Consider the following 16,854-nt stretch of genomic DNA (forward strand, 5'->3'; position numbering starts at 1 on the left):
GAATGAACTTAACGACAGGGGTTACCTCTTGCCTACATTGCACTGCATGCCGGCCAAGTCATTCCAGACTTGCCCTCTCCTCCTCGATCAGTGATCGATCGCAAGCTAACTATGACTGCAACGCGTCTCCGGCCTCCTGCTCCACTTCCCAGCTGTATATATATACACATAGCTCTCTTTCGTCACCGCCACCGGCCGGCAAGCTAGATGCACTGACCACGGTGACCCATCTCGATCGATCGGCGGCTTCGCTAGCTAGCTGGGACACAGCCCCCATATAAATCATCCACTCCTCCGTAGCAAGCACATCCTGAAGCTGCCTTTCTTTTCCAATAAGCTAAGCAGCAGGTGCAAAGGGAATTCGAGATCCAGAGAGCTAGCTGATCGATGGATCCGAAAGTTGGCGTTGCTCTGACCCTCTCCCTCGTCGGCGGGCTAAGCACCTCCCTTGGTATGTATATATGCAGCAGCACTTTGCTTCCTCTCGCTGCTCATGGTCGCTAGAATTCTTTCTAGTCGTACACTACTATTTAACTCTCATAGCTTCTTCCTTTTCACAATATTATCCGATCGAGAGCTAGCTATAGATAGCTTCTGTTGTATATATATATGCACCTCTTATATATATTAGCTTCGATGATCTAGCTAGGATAAATTTCATGGTATATATATAACCACATGTACATACATAAGGAACCACCACTGAATTCTACCCAACAAATGTTCACTAGGTGCACTGTTGGCTATCCTCAACCATGCGCCAAACAACAGAACACTCGGGATTCTACAGGTTGGTTGACGACGCCACTGTTTACTACTAACCCATTACCATTAATCAATTGCATGCCCACAGGAATTAAGTCACAATAAATCCAACATATATTATTTTGCAGGGCTTTGCTACTGGGCTCATGCTCAGCATGTCTTTCTTTGACTTGGCTTACGATGCTGTCAACGCCATCGGCTTTCTGAGAGGGAACCTCTGGGTAAGCTAGCTAAGGTATTCTGTTGGGCGTTTAATTTGTAAGATCTTCTCAGCCAGCGTGCATTATTTTGTTTTTTTGACATGTGCAGTTTTTCGCTGGAGCGCTGCTGTTCTCAACAATCGCGGACGTTTTCCCTGAGCCAGACTGCAGTGCGGCAGATGAAAATGGGAAGCAGCAGGTGGTATAGCTTAATTAGCTTCCATCGACGACTTAATTAATTGCATGGTTCGGTAGCAGTATTTTATTAATGTCAAAACTAACATACATAGGGTTTCCCGCTTTATGTCCTCGTTTAAAAAAAATAAGGGTGGAAAGGAACTCATGATGAGACATCGCCGAAGAGTTATATTTAGCGTCATTGTCACAGCAATTGGTAAGAGCCAGCCCCTAAACTATTTCTGTGGCTTTATGTAGCTAGAGTGCGTAGGTTCTAACAAAAAAACACAAGTCTAATTGGCTTTAATAATGCATGACTGCCTTAAACAACAGTTGCTGGTGTGAGTTTACAAAACTTCCCTGTGGGCACTGCTGCATTTCTTGGAACAACAAAGGTATTATTCAGTGTTCCTCTTAATCTTTGTTTTCATACTCTTAAGGTTGTAACTTTTTGTTATTATATTAGTGAATATCAAATATTGTTTATCTGAATAGCCTTATATATCTACTTATCAGGGCTTCCGTGTTGGTTTGAACTTGGCTCTTGCTATAGCACTACACTACATTCCAGAGGTAATTTACTCTGCATTGGCTTTTGTGAAGGTACAAAAATTATCACTTCATAAATTTCCATGCATGCATGTATGCCGGCAACCTTTATTGTTTTCTCATTTTAAGGTGCAGCTAGATATGGAAGTAAAACTTCCCTGCATTTTACGACTACAAACCATTTTTAGTAATAACTTGTTAGTTACAATGTGATAATTTAAACAAATAGTTAGCATATTTCTTCTCATCACATATAATTTAGTTCACAACATAGATCAAATGTGCTAATACCTGCCTGCTGCTTTTATTCATCCCCAGGGTATTTCAGTAGCTCTCCCAGCATACTTTGCCACTAGCAGGTACTGATTATGTAACTTTCTAATATAAGAAATCTCATTTTTTTGTATATGTTATAACAAAGTATTGAATCTCATTCTATCAAATAATAGACACTAAGGGCACTATCATCATGAAAAATAACAAAGAATGATTGCGGCATTTATTTAGTAAACAAAATAAACTATATTTGAACTTTTAGTAATACTTTGTCGTCGCCATGTCTTTGTTGGTGCAGCAAATGGCAAGCCTTCAAATTAGCAACTCTATCTGGTTTTGCAGAGCCACTGGGTGTGATTATTGTGGGTGAGTTGATGCTTTTAAGTTATTCTGCCATAACTCCTTTGCTCAATCCGTCGGTGTAGTAAATATAGGAACTAACTACACAAATTCTGGTGGACTGAGTATTTACTGATGACTTTTAAAAAAACAATGGGGTTGAATGACATAATAAGAATTGAGCTATATAATAAGGTTTGGAAATGAATTCTTGTACATTTAGGACGGAAGATGAATTGCTCAAATCATATTGATGCATAATAAGTTTACTAATTATTTGTAGGGCTGGGCATTCGGTTTTTTTTTGAAACTTCGGTTCGGATTTTCGGTTTTAAAAAACTTCGGTTTTCTAGACATTAGAAACCGATCTGTTTTCTTGAAAATGAAAAACCGAGAAGTTCGGTTTCGGTTTTTTACTTCGGTTTTTCGGTAAAAACCGAATACCAAACTTAGGCTGTCTCCAGCAACGTCCTCTATATATCTATCCTCTATATCTGTACTTTACAGTCTCCTCTAAAAGATTTCATTCTCTATATCTCATTCCTTTCCAACAACGTCCTCTATACTCAAATATCTATATTAGAGACATTTTTTATTTTTATTTTTTGTACATACGTATTTGTTATACTCTCAAATGTATTGTACATATTTTAGTTTTGCTAAACCGGTTATTTAAAGTATTCAAATGGATAGAGGACCGTTTAGAGTTTCTCTATATGTAGAGAATCCAGCAGCGTCCTCTATATTTAGAGGACCGTTTAGAGGACGCTGCTGGAGGGCATAGAGGACCATTTGGTCCTCTATATTTAGGGTACAGAACCCTTTAGAGTGTCTTGCTAGAGCTAGCCTTATACTCATGACAACATATACAACAAGTTTATATGATAAATTACACATAATTTTAAAAAGTAAAAATTATGTAGGTACAAATATTTAGAGATACATCATACATCATATATAAATAAGTGAATAACAATTTAATTGCTTCAAACATATAGTTCACATAATCAAATAGTCAAATTTTCGAATTGATAAAGTTTGGTAATTCGGTTTTTTGGTATTTCGGTTCGGAATACTGTGAAAACCGATTACGATACCGAAAACCGAACTTTTGAGATACAAAAACCGAAACCGAAACGAACTACCGAAAAACCGAAATTTCGGTTCGGTTCGGTACTGTTCGGTTCGGTTTTCGGTTTATGGTAAAAAAGTGCCCACCCCTAATTATCTGTAGCAGTTCCTTTGCTATGCATTAGTGAATGAGAATAAATTCAAAGTTTATTTAGTATACACGAGGAACTAACTTTCGTTGGCTGAAATACTGTTTTAGAAATATAATTACCAATCGTGTGATGTTAAACTTGCAAATACATGTTTAGTTAGGTTGGTATGTGTCCTTGTGATTGAAGAGTGTGGGTCTGTGAGACTGTGACACAGTTATTCTGTGACATTTTTAGAAACTGAAGCAGTATTGGGCTTATATTCCTTGTGCTTCATGGGTTCTGGGATTATGTTTCTCGTGTTCCATGGGCTAGACCTGGGTTGCAGCCTATCAAGCCCAGGAACACTTTATTTAAAAGAAAAAAAAAACTGAAGCATATTGGGGCTTAGGTTCCTTGTGTTTATGGGTTGGACCTGGACTGCAGCCTATAAACCTAGAAATAATTTGTTCAGTATTTGTCATCATTAGAATTCATAAAAAGGGGCAAATTTAGTTCCAAAAGTTAAGGCTTTGGGAAGGACATGGTGTCATGATTGAAAAGTAGTTGAGTTCATAGAGTTATTTATACTGTATCTCAAAGCAATGCATGTGAAATAAAGTTTCTTGGCCTTGCAGCATACCTATTCCCAAGCAATTTGAACCCTGAAATACTGGAAGGTCTACTTGGATTAGGTAACTGTAATTGTATATTACATAAAAACCATTTTCTTTCAATTAGCTAAACGTATTCACTCAACTGATTTTCCCCCTTTTTTACGTACAGTGGGAGGAGTCATGGCTTTTCTAACATTGTATGAAATGCTACCACTAGCATTTGAATATGCAGGACGCAAGGATGCTGTTAAAGCAGTATTTGTTGGTATGGCCTTTATGTCTATGAGGTGCGTTATGCTCTTAGTAAAAGGATTAAGATATATGCACACATCTCAAAGTTGCATGTACTATAATCATGAGAATAATCTGATTTGTCTGATAAACAAACTATATATATAGCTTAAGGCTTGTTTGGAACCATCCAGTTTTTAAGAAATTGGTTTATGGAAACTGAACTGGTTCCAAACTTACCAGTTTATACATCAGTTTAAAAACTAAAAAGCTAGCCTCTCCTAGCTAAAAAAATAAAAACTTGTTTCTTAAAAACTGGATTGCTTCCAAACAGTATCTTACTTCTATATATATCACTTGTTTTGCAGCTTGTATTTTCTAGATGCTAGCCTCCCAAAGGAGATGAGCGCTTAACATAATTTGCGCCTAAACCAATTCATGTGATGGTCAAGAGAATTTCATCATGGGTGCTGCAACAAGGTATTGTTTCATATAACTGTCAGGTTGTTTATTAAGAGGATGTACATACCATTATCCTCATTTGATAAAAAATATAAAGTTTTGACTACTAGAAAAATAATTCGACCTTTAAAATGTAGAGCTCTAGACATATAGAGAATTTCGCATGGACACAGATACATTGCTTTCGTGTTTGAAACAACATTGAAATTCTGAATAGAGAATATATTTGGTGCACATAGAAGTTTAGTGCACATATTACATCATCACCACTAATCTTAGATCTAACGACTTTAGTTGTTTGGTATATTTTGCTAAAAACATCCTTCAACGTGGTGGAATGTAGTGGTGGAATGTGTTATTTGTAAATTACAATGATCAACCAGATACGTTAGATCTGAATTTAATAATGATGATTCAATATGTGCACTAAGCTTCCATGTGCACCAGATATGTCCTCGAATAATATTTCACTTTAGGCCTATGTGATTGTGCACTAATATTAGCTGATCCTAGGATCCAGCAAAATTATTAGTTCGAGATATCTTATTGTACTTTTAGAAGTGAAAGAAAATTAACATGTTTCTCAAGTATTTTCATATCTATCTTTTCAACAAAACAAACTATTGAAATAATAAAAATTACTATGGACAAAGTCATAGCACATACTTAATTCATTATTTAATAATAGAGGTCACACTATTTAATAACAGATAGTCAGATACTATATCTATGCATTTTCCATTTTTTTATAGGTGTTAGTGGGAAGGACGTGCATCCAACTCGAGATCATGAGAGATGAGATGTTTCCAGCAACAGTACACAATACAACGACTGACAGATCAAGCTTTTATCAATGTCCATGGGACATGTGACCAAAATGGTTTGCAACACAATCATATTTATATAAAAAAGGGAAGTACAATTGTACAAACAGGCATATGCTAACAACATATCATGTACATTTTAATTAGATTCGGTCATATCATGTACATAGAGGGTAAGATTAATTGTATATACTGAATAAAGTAGGCACAAAACACTGATACGATGTAAAATAATGGAAATAAACGGTTGCATACATGATGAATGATTGACCGACGTATCTGCTGAACAAACTTTAAACGGGCTATACAAGTTATGAGGCAAAGAGACTTTACTCTTTTAAACATGGTTATAATAAATTCAATTTACTCATGTTTAATCTGGCTATAATAAGTTTAATCTACTTGTTGTGCATCCATTATAAGTTTATAACTATTGGACCTTTACTCATATATAGAGAGAGAGGACAACACTTTTTATCTAGTGTGATATCGTCAACATCTGGATCCAACCGAACATATTTGACCGAGTTAGCCATACGCAAGAACCGAGAACATTTCAGATCTGACAAAACAACAACATCTTCACACGGTATCCGCACGTGTGGGAATGAAACACCGCAACGTGGATATGCTAGCACCGCTCGTAGGAGAGGAACGATGATGATGTGTTGATTGCCCGCAGCCCTAGGGATAGAGATGCAATAGCTAAGATGATTCTCTCAAGCACAACACCTTTTTATATATAGACCTTTGTTAATGGAATTTCACCCTCATGGTCTACGATTGCTTTTTGGATATTTATTCAACACATCTGCGTCCTCACTTAACATAGAGTTTCTTCACCCATTACTCAGTTGTCCTTGGTGTCAAATCAATGACCTTGTCGTCTGGACCTTCAAATAATCCAGACTCCATTCCCTTTTACAAGCTTGGCATCATACTTGTAACTCTTATTTGCTCATTCCATTGTTTCCAATGAACAATCCAAAATAAAGAAGAAGAATACGTGGGAAAACAAAGATGAACATTTTAAGAGTGGGAGGCTTCAGGAGAGTACGCACAGGAAAAGTGACTTGTTTCACTGCCTAGTCTTTTGTCTCGTCTGATAATTACCACGCCATTGGACCTTGAAACCATTGTTCCATAGGCCACAACATGCAGCGTGGATGCGGGTAGTGATGAGTTTGCACAATTATGGAGTGCCCGATCGATGTTGTATGGGAGAGACAGAAGCAAAATCCGGCGAAACTAGCCCAGAGGTGTTTTACTCGTCAAGGCAAAACAAACATTGAACATGGTAACGTTTGACAGCATAATCGTTTCACAGTTAGGCCATGCTTGTTTATATAGGAATGTAGTCGAAATCGTTCCAACCAATCAAATCTTGTATAAATTATACAAACAATTTGGCTAGAAATAATTTCATATCACCGTTAGGTCACTGTTATGAGAAAAAACGAACATGCCCTTTAGGTGTTTGGTGTCGTTTCTACTTATTCCAGTAAGAATCGGAACAGATTATTGCTTCAAAATGTTCCATAAGATATCATTTTGTTCCAATGGGATGTTTGGAATCTGGATAAAAAAATCTCAAGTGAATTTTAACATACAGACATATAATCCAATAAAAACATATCAGATTTTTTTATCTTAAAATCCAATCCACTGGAATCCAAACGGGCCTGAGTATCTTCTTAGCCCATAGACCATAGTATACTGTAAAAACGTACACTTGAAAAAAAGGAATAAAATTGAAAAAGGGAAGCTTGCAAAGCCAGCCATGTGCAAGGCCATGCCTACCAACCAGCACGAGCTGGGCTGGTCCGATCCGCAGGCCCGTTACTTTCTGCGGTGGGCCGGTTAGGCTGGTCGATCTTCTTCCTTCTGGAGTCACCAACCGAGCCAGATCTCCACGACTCACTTTCCTGACCCCGACCCCGACCCGTTTGCCTTCCTGAATCCTGTCGCCGTCTCGCGTGCCTTCATTCCCGGCGGCGACCTCTTCGTGGGGCCTTTCGCCGGCAACGAGCACCCACGCACCAGGTACGCACTGCCCTCCCATTCGCTCTGTAAGATAGTTGCGTCCGGATCTGACCCCAATTACACGCATGTGTTACTGTTACGCCCACGTAGGATTCAGATCGTGCTACGGCGGCTCCTGTCCATCCACCATGGTAAGATCTGCCCCTCTCCTCCCGTGGTCTTATGACCAGTGCCCTTGTGTTTTGCGCGCGCGCACTGTTCATGTCGGTTCCTGTAGGTGCCGGTCACGACCTAGCACTGCGCTGGATTTTGTTTGAAGTTTGAAGGTTTTTTGTGCGCTTTTGTAGATTAATTTCGTGCCTGATCAGCCGCCAGGGCAAGGTGAGGCTCACCAAGTGGTATTCTCCGTACACCCAGAAGGAGAGGACCAAGGTCAGTATCCCACACTGCTATGTGCGATAACTTGTGTAATTCAGTTCTGGGGTTGCTGTGCTCAGTAGTCAGTATTCACCACTGGCAGTGGGTGCTATTTCTGCAAAAGTTAAGACTGCACATGTCAACTGGTATCATGTGTCAGGAGTTTGCAGCCATGACTTGTTCCAACCAATCAATATTTAACATTGGAATGAATGGATAGTGACCACTTTGTAATGGTAGATTTGATGTACATTATGCATGTCAATTGCCAACTTCTAAGCTCCATATTGATCCAGCATCTATGTTTCCATACAGATGGCGATGAATGGTTTTTGTTATGTAAACTTGAAATCTATATCCGTTCGTGTTGTTTATTCTCTTGTTGTATTTGGTATTTTACGGTTTTGTGATATCATATATCTGCTTCCACTAATATTATAGAGCAGCAGGCAGTGAGAAGTGACAATATTATCTTAAATTCAATCATCTCAACAAATTTCCATTTCTCCTACTCGTTGCCCCCTTGGCTTTTCCTCTAACGTGTTGTTGGGTAACAAGTGAGTAGAGCCCCATGTGTTTTCTCATCAACTTGAATTTATATAGCACATCCTCATTAAAATGGGCTGTTGGAAGGGATCTCTTCTTCCACCAAATTTGTTGCTTTACTACTTTGCTGGCTTCACATAATTCCGAAAACACAAGTTTTCTAGCATTATTCATTAAATGTCTCTTCTTAGTGTGGCTTATTGTACTGGATGCTTGTTAATTAAGTTTGCTACTAATGTTCAAAAGGTCATTCGCGAGCTCAGTGGACTCGTTCTTACACGAGGGCCCAAACTCTGCAACTTTGTCGAGTGGAGGGGTTACAAGGTTGTATACCGGAGGTATGCCTCAGCAGTGCTGTTGAGTTCATACTATACTGTTTGTTAATATTTCATAGGTTATGCTGCTTTTGCAATATCTGCTTGCTAACTATTGATGCCTCTTTATAACTATCTTTGGTTGTTAGGTATGCTAGCCTGTATTTCTGCATGCGCATTGATGCTGATGACAATGAGCTTGAAGTCCTTGAGATCATCCATCATTTCGTCGAGATACTGGACCGATATTTTGGCAGTGTGAGTGCTTCAGTATTCAATCTCATAAATAAAATAAAGGTTCATGTCTTGATGTCATCTTTTTGACTGTTTTCTCATTAACTTCTTTAGGTATGTGAGCTGGATTTGATATTCAATTTCCATAAGGTAACCTTCTAATGCTCATCAACACAGAACCAGGATTAGACTTAGTCATTGGCAACTTCGTGCTAGCTTCTGATAACGCCTATGGGTGTGTAGTGTAGTCATGTTCATCAGTCCCCAATTTTCCATTTACGCAGGCCTACTACATACTGGATGAGATTCTCATTGCCGGTGAACTTCAAGAATCTAGCAAGAAGAATGTTGCAAGACTTATTGCCACACAGGTATGCAGTACTCACATGTAAAACCTGTGCATGGATCAAGGCACAAGACCTGCTTCATTCCCTATATCACCCACATATCCAGTACTTTGGAGACTGGATAGAATGCTGCACTTTATGAATTAACCGCTGTTATACAATACTCGGGGGCTGTCTTACCCCCCTCTGCAGGTCGAGTTATAGAAGTGCATGAACTTTTTTAGCCTAACAAAATTCTTTTTGAAATATGAACTGTGCAGGATTCGTTAGTGGAGGCTGCTAAAGAGGAAGCCAGCTCCATAAGTAACATCATTGCTCAAGCCACAAAATAAAGTTCTTCACCAGTCTAATGCCCGACATCTTGTCGTTGTTGTTCAAGCAACTGTAATGCACTGGACTGCTAGTCCATTTGCTCTGCTCATGTTTTCTGTGGAATACGGGTTTCAAGACTTAGAAAGAGCGTGATGTGTAAATTCCTTGATGTTGTAGGTGTGTGCAGAGCCTTATGTTGGAGCACAAGCATGGGATTGATTCGTTCTATTCTTTTTCTTCCCTTGAGCTTTACCTTGCACTGCTGCTAGTCTTTACACCTTACACTATCGAGAGATCGGTTCTGGAAGTTTGCTTACACTGCTAGGCTCTACACCATGGAAAAGATTGGTACGTCTTGCCGGGCTTAGCAATGAGCTGCTCCTGTTAACAATGGCTGTTATATAGGTTGAGGATGGAGGAGGACATTGGGAGAACAAACCCTGTAGCACTCCGTGCAGGTAGAGTCGCCGTCTAAAGCACTAGATGCCAGCTGTTCAGCCGCACGGACACGGAGGAGGGACATGGAGGAGACAAGGTTGGTGCACGCGAATTCTGGAAGCAATGGCGGACAAGGAATCCTGTTTTCCGCTCCAATTGCAACGAATCTTGTTTTCTATCCATAGATTAGATATCCGTACCCTGCTTCGCTATTTCTCTCCACCCCTTAGGGCATGTACAACCTTAAGACTCTGATTTGATTTTCAAAATACAAGAGACAACTAAGAAAATGTATGGTCCAACCTGAGACTCTAGATAATACATAATAAATGCAGCTAAGAGAATATATATATAGAGTCGTGAAGAGACGGGCTCCGCTAAGAGCACGTCTCTTGTATTTTTTTCACTTAGCTCCTTAGAGATCCCTCAAGAGATTCCATACTAACTAGGTTGTACATGACTTTATAACCTGTAAAGTTTACTTCGGTATGGACCTGAGTTAGCAACACACAACAAACAGGGCATGTTTGAATAGCTCCCTCCAATCCCCTTCTCCCAAACAAGGCCAGACTGCCACTCACAACTTACCTCTACAAATTAACTGACCACGTAATCTATATATAGTACACCGGGCTCCACAAGCTTCATACAGACCGTAGTGCCTTCATACTCTTCTTTTTTTTTTGCACTGTGCTATCATTTAAAAACATACTTAGCTTCCCTCTGTCTATATATACATACATCTCGTCTTGCTCCTTTCTGGGTTGTAGTAGTAGTATATATCACACATGTGCGGATGTGCCTGACCAAAACCACGCATCTTACATGATAAGAAAGTGATGTGTTTGCTCAAGGAAACTGAAAAACATTTTGGTAATGGAAGGCATCAGGATAACATTCAAGTGATAGGTAATCTATGCATCCATTCACTGAATTCATCACGTAGGTGTGCGTGAACGCCACAGACTTCACGTTCGACCACCAATTACACGGTCTAAACTCTAATTGACGTCTACATTTTGCAGGATGACCAAGATGGTTGCAGAAGAGCGGAGCGATTTACTTAGTCTTCGAAGGCATCGTATGGATCATCTTCAGGACGGGGATTTGTAAGATGGTCTCGATCGGATGCTGGATCTCAAGGTGGGACTGCAGAGTGACTTTGGCGAAGAAGCTGATAACAACCACCTACGCATCACATATGTGCAAGGACGATACCAAGCCTAAGTCATTCCAAGCTTCTAGGTTGTAAAAGGACGCTACGCATTATATATGTGCTACGCATCAGATATGTGCAAGGACAATACTCTTGCAATGAAAGATATAATGTCGGCATCCATGATGACATGCCTGATGATGGCGATGCAGACCATATGAGCGAGGGAATGAATAGGGATGGCAATGGGTACCCGAAACCCGAAACCCGATGGGTAAAAACCCTATTAGGACACGGGTATGGCGGATTTTGATACCCATGGGTATTTTATTGGGTCATTTGTTATGCCCAGCGGGTACGGTGGGCGTGGGTATTGAAAGGGAATTAGGCTTACACCTAGTTCCTAAATAATTTTGGTGGTTGAATTGCCCAACACAAATAATTGGACTAACTAGTTTGCTCTAGTGTATAAGTCATACAGGTGTAACAGGTTCACAATTAGCCAATAAAAAGATCAAATATTGGATTCAACAAAGGAGCAAAGGGTCAACCGAAGGCACCTCTGGTCTGGCGCACCGGACTGTCCGGTGCACCAGAGGACTCCAACTCGAACTCGCCACCTTCGGGAATTTCCAGAGGCACTCGCACTATAATTCACCGAACTGTCCGGTGTACACCGGACAGTGTCCGGTGCGTCAAGGAGGAGCAGCCTCAGGAACTCGCCAGCTTCGGGAATCTCCAACGGCTAGTCCGCTATAATTCACCGGACATGTCCGGTGTGCACCGGACTGTCCGATGCAACTCCGGAGCAACGACTATTCGGCGCCAACGGGTACCTGCGATGCATTTAATGCGCGCGCAGCGCGCGCAGAAGTCAGGCGCGCCCATACTGGCGCACCGGACAATGAACAGGAGCTGTCCGGTATGCACCGGACACCTAGGCGGGCCCAGAAGTCAGAAGCTCCAACGGTCAGAATCCAACGGCAGTGATGACGTGGCGGGGGCACCGGACATGTCCGGTGTGCACCGGACTGTCCGGTGCGCCATCGAACAGACAGCCTCCCAACGGCCACTTTTGGTGGTTGGGGCTATAAATACCCCAACCACCCCCACATTCATTGTATCCAAGTTTTCCACTTCTCAACCACTTACAAGAGCTAGGCATTCAATTCTAGACACACCAAAGAGATCAAATCCTCTCCAATTCCACAAAAAGCTTTAGTGATTAGCGAGAGAGATTTGCCGTGTTCTTTTGAGCTATTGCGCTTGGATTGCTTCTTTTCTTTCTCACTTGCTCTTGTGATCAACACTCAATTGTAATCAAGGCAAGAGGCACCAATTGTGTGGTGGCCCTTGCGGGGAAGTTTTGTTCCCGGCTTTGATTTGAGAAGAGAAGCTCACTCGGTCCGAGGGACCGTTTGAGAGAGGGAAGGGTTGAAAGAGACCCGGCCTTTGTGGCCTCCTCAACGGGGAGTAGGTTTGCGAGAACCAAACCTCGGTAAAACAAATCCGTGTGTCACACTCTTCATTTGCTTGCGATTTGTTTTGCGCCCTCTCTCGCGGACTCGTTTATATTTCTAACGCTAACCCGGCTTGTAGTTGTGTTTATATTTGTAAATTTCAGTTTCGCCCTATTCACCCCCCCTCTAGGCGACTATCAATTGGTATTAGAGCCCGGTGCTTCATTAGAGCCTAACCGCTCGAAGTGATGTCGGGAGATCACGCCAAGAAGGAGATGGAGACCGGCGAAAAGCCCACTACAAGCCACGGGAGCACTTCATCGGAAGAGTCCCGCACCAAGAGGAAGGAGAAGAAGAAGAGCTCCTCCAACAAAGGGAAGGAGAAGAAATCTTCTTCTCACCACAAAGAGAAAAAGGAGAAATCTTCTTCTCACAAGTCGCATCGGAGTGGGGACAAGCACAAGAGGATGAGGAAAGTCGTCTATTACGAGACCGACACTTCATCAACATCCACCTCCAGCTCCGACGCGGCATCCGTCACTTCTAAGCGCCAAGAGCGCAAGAAGTATAGTAAGATCCCCCTACGCTACCCTCGCATTTCTAAACATACACCTTTACTTTCCGTCCCATTAGGCAAACCACCAACTTTTGATGGTGAAGATTACGCTAGGTGGAGTGATTTAATGCGATTTCATCTAACCTCGCTCCACAAAAGTATATGGGATGTTGTTGAGTTTGGTGCACAGGTACCATCCGTAGGGGATAAAGACTATGATGAGGATGAGGTGGCCCAAATCGAGCACTTCAACTCTCAAGCAACAACAATACTCCTCGCCTCTTTAAGTAGAGAGGAGTATAACAAAGTTCAAGGGTTGAAGAGTGCCAAGGAGGTTTGGGATGTGCTCAAAACCGCGCACGAGGGAGATGAGCTCACAAAGATCACCAAGCGGGAAACGATCGAGGGGGAGCTCGGTCGGTTCCGGCTTCGCAAAGGGGAAGAGCCACAACACATGTACAACCGGCTCAAGACCTTGGTGAACCAAGTGCGCAACCTCGGGAGCAAGAAGTGGGACGACCACGAAATGGTTAAGGTTATTCTAAGATCTCTCATTTTCCTTAACCCCACTCAAGTTCAATTAATTCGTGGTAATCCTAGATATACTAAAATGACCCCCGAGGAAGTTATCGGGAATTTTGTAAGTTTTGAGTGCATGATCGAAGGCTCGAGGAAGATCAACGAGCTTGATGATCCCTCCACATCCGAGGCTCAACCCGTCGCACTCAAGGCGACGGAGGAAAAGAAGGAGGAGTCCACACCAAGTCGGCAACCAATCGACGCCTCCAAGCTCGACAATGAGGAAATGGCGCTCGTCATCAAGAGCTTCCGCCAAATCCTCAAGCAAAGGAGAGGGAAAGACTACAAGTCCCGCTCCAAGAAGGTTTGCTACAAGTGTGGTAAGCCCGGTCACTTTATAGCTAAATGTCCATTATCAAGTGACAGTGACAGGGGCGACGACAAGAAGGGGAGAAGAAAGGAGAAGAAGAGGTACTACAAGAAGAAGGGCGGCGATGCCCATGTTTGTCGGGAGTGGGATTCCGACGAAAGCTCAAGCGACTCCTCCGACGACGAGGACGCCGCCAACATCGCCGTCACCAAGGGACTTCTCTTCCCCAACGTCGGCCACAAGTGCCTCATGGCAAAGGACGGCAAAAAGAAGGTTAAACCTAAATCCTCCACTAAATATGAATCCTCTAGTGATGATAATGCTAGTGATGAGGAAGATAATTTGCGTACCCTTTTTGCCAACCTCAACATGCAACAAAAAGAAAAACTTAATGAATTGATTAGTGCCATCCATGAAAAGGATGATCTCTTGGACACCCAAGAGGACTTCCTTATTAAAGAAAATAAGAAGCATGTTAAGGTTAAAAATGCTTATGCTCTAGAAATTGAGAAATGTCAAAAATTATCTAGTGAGCTAAGCACTTGCCATGAAACAATAGACAACCTTAGAAATGAGAATGCTAATTTGTTAGCTAAGGTTGATTCTCATGTTTGCAATGTTTCAATTCCCAACCCTAGAGATAATAATGATGATTTGCTTGCTAGGATTGAAGAATTGAACATTTCTCTTGCTAGTCTTAGATTAGAAAATGAAAATTTGATTGCTAAGGCTAAAGATTTTGATGTTTGCAAAATTACAATTTCCGATCTTAGAGATAAAAATGATATTCTACATGCTAAGATTGTTGAACTTAATTCTTGCAAACCATCTACATCTACCATTGAGCATGTCACTATTTGTACTAGATGTAGAGATGTTGATATCAACGCTATTCATGATCATATGGCTTTAATTAAACAACAAAATGATCATATAGCAATATTAGATGCTAAAATTGCCGAGCATAACTTAGAAAATGAAAAGTTTAAATTTGCTAGAAGTATGCTCTATAATGGGAGACACCCGGGCATTAAGGATGGCATTGGCTTCCAAAGGGGAAACAATGTCAAACTTAGTGCCCCTCCTAAAAGATTGTCCAATTTTGTTAAGGGCAAGGCTCTCATGCCTCAGGATAACGAGGGTTACATTTTATACCCTGCCGGTTATCCCGAGGACAAAATTAGGAGAATTCACTCTAGGAAGTCTCACTCTGGCCCTAATCATGCTTTTATGTATAAGGGTGAGACATCTAGCTCTAGGCAACCAACCCGTGCTAAGTTGCCTAAGAAGAAAACTCCTAGTGCATCAAATGAACATAGTCTTTCATTTAAAACCTTTGATGCATCATATGTTTTGACTAACAAATCCGGCAAGGTCGTTGCCAAGTATGTTGGGGGCAAGCACAAGGGATCAAAGACTTGTGTTTAGGTACCCAAAGTTCTTGTGTCTAATGCCAAAGGACCCAAAACCATTTGGGTACCTAAAGTCAAGAACTAAACTTGTTTTGTAGGTTTATGCATCCGGGGGCTCAAGTTGGATACTCGACAGCGGGTGCACAAACCACATGACAGGGGAGAAAAAGATGTTCTCCTCTTATGAGAAAAACCAAAATCCCCAAAGAGCAATCACATTCGGGGATGGAAATCAAGGTTTGGTCAAAGGTTTGGGTAAAATAGCTATATCTCCTGACCATTCTATTTCCAATGTTTTTCTTGTAGATTCTTTAGATTACAATTTGCTTTCTGTATCTCAATTATGCAAAATGGGCTACAACTGTCTCTTTACTGATGTAGGTGTCACTGTCTTTAGAAGAAGTGATGATTCAATAGCATTTAAGGGTGTGTTAGAGGGTCAGCTATACTTAGTAGATTTTGATAGAGCTGAACTCGACACATGCTTAATTGCTAAGACTAACATGGGCTGGCTCTGGCATCGCCGACTAGCACATGTTGGGATGAAGAATCTTCACAAGCTTCTAAAGGGAGAACACATTTTAGGACTAACAAATGTTCATTTTGAGAAAGACAGGGTTTGTAGCGCATGCCAAGCAGGAAAGCAAGTTGGAGCCCATCATCCACACAAGAACATCATGACGACCGACAGGCCGCTTGAGCTACTCCACATGGATCTATTCGGCCCGATTGCTTACATAAGCATCGGCGGGAGTAAGTATTGTCTTGTAATAGTGGATGATTATTCTCGCTTCACTTGGGTATTCTTTTTACAAGAAAAATCTCAAACCCAAGAAACCTTAAAGGGACTCTTGAGACGGGCTCAAAACGAGTTCGGCTTAAGGATCAAGAAAATCAGAAGCGACAACGGGACGGAGTTCAAGAACTCTCAAATCGAAGGCTTTCTTGAGGAGGAGGGCATCAAGCATGAGTTCTCTTCTCCCTACACGCCACAACAGAATGGTGTAGTGGAGAGGAAGAATCGAACTCTATTGGACATGGCAAGGACCATGCTTGATGAGTACAAGACTTCGGATTGGTTTTGGGCCGAGGCGGTCAACACCGCTTGCTACGCCATCAACCGGTTATATCTACACCGAATCCTCAAGAAG

The 16,854-nt window shown here is 41.5% G+C and overlaps 2 protein-coding genes across 3 annotated transcripts in view; one reads left to right on the plus strand and one right to left on the minus strand.

Moving 5' to 3' along the window:
- Positions 1-10,580, plus strand: LOC103625827 (zinc transporter ZTP29). 2 transcript variants are annotated; one of them, XM_020537843.2, is made up of 21 exons: positions 1-451; positions 732-790; positions 894-986; positions 1,075-1,164; positions 1,293-1,359; positions 1,476-1,537; positions 1,659-1,715; positions 2,010-2,050; positions 2,266-2,333; positions 4,144-4,200; positions 4,292-4,409; positions 4,722-4,833; positions 5,568-7,682; positions 7,773-7,813; positions 7,970-8,054; positions 8,832-8,923; positions 9,049-9,157; positions 9,248-9,283; positions 9,418-9,504; positions 9,741-9,864; positions 9,970-10,580. In XM_020537843.2, exons 1-12 carry the CDS (start codon positions 388-390, stop codon positions 4,765-4,767), a joined length of 822 nt encoding a protein of 273 aa, XP_020393432.1. In that variant the 5' UTR covers positions 1-387; the 3' UTR covers positions 4,768-4,833; positions 5,568-7,682; positions 7,773-7,813; positions 7,970-8,054; positions 8,832-8,923; positions 9,049-9,157; positions 9,248-9,283; positions 9,418-9,504; positions 9,741-9,864; positions 9,970-10,580. The 2 variants fall into 2 exon arrangements, with proteins under 2 accessions (XP_020393432.1, XP_008644450.1); XM_008646228.4 differs by having other exon boundaries at positions 9,741-10,051.
- The window catches only part of LOC111589282 (uncharacterized), a 23,829-nt gene continuing 14,945 nt past the window's right edge, over positions 7,971-16,854 (minus strand). The window contains exons 2-4 of the mRNA XM_023300076.1: positions 9,055-9,164; positions 8,819-8,929; positions 7,971-8,068 (exon numbers count right to left, since the gene is read on the minus strand). Of these exons, the coding sequence (XP_023155844.1) occupies positions 7,971-8,068; positions 8,819-8,929; positions 9,055-9,164 (319 nt within the window). The remainder of the gene's footprint in view (positions 8,069-8,818; positions 8,930-9,054; positions 9,165-16,854) is intronic.

The sequence above is a fragment of the Zea mays genome, chromosome 5 (assembly GCF_902167145.1).
Source record: "Zea mays cultivar B73 chromosome 5, Zm-B73-REFERENCE-NAM-5.0, whole genome shotgun sequence".
Taxonomy (NCBI): Eukaryota; Viridiplantae; Streptophyta; class Magnoliopsida; order Poales; family Poaceae; genus Zea; species Zea mays.

Coding starts and splice junctions, on each gene's coding strand:
- LOC103625827 (XM_020537843.2), top strand. CDS start 388: ATGGATCCGAAAGTTGGCGTTGCTCTGACCCTCTCCCTCGTCGGCGGG. Junction 1,538..1,658: donor CATTTCTTGGAACAACAAAG/GTATTATTCAGT, acceptor TCTACTTATCAG/GGCTTCCGTGTTGGTTTGAA. Junction 4,201..4,291: donor GGAAGGTCTACTTGGATTAG/GTAACTGTAATT, acceptor TTTTACGTACAG/TGGGAGGAGTCATGGCTTTT.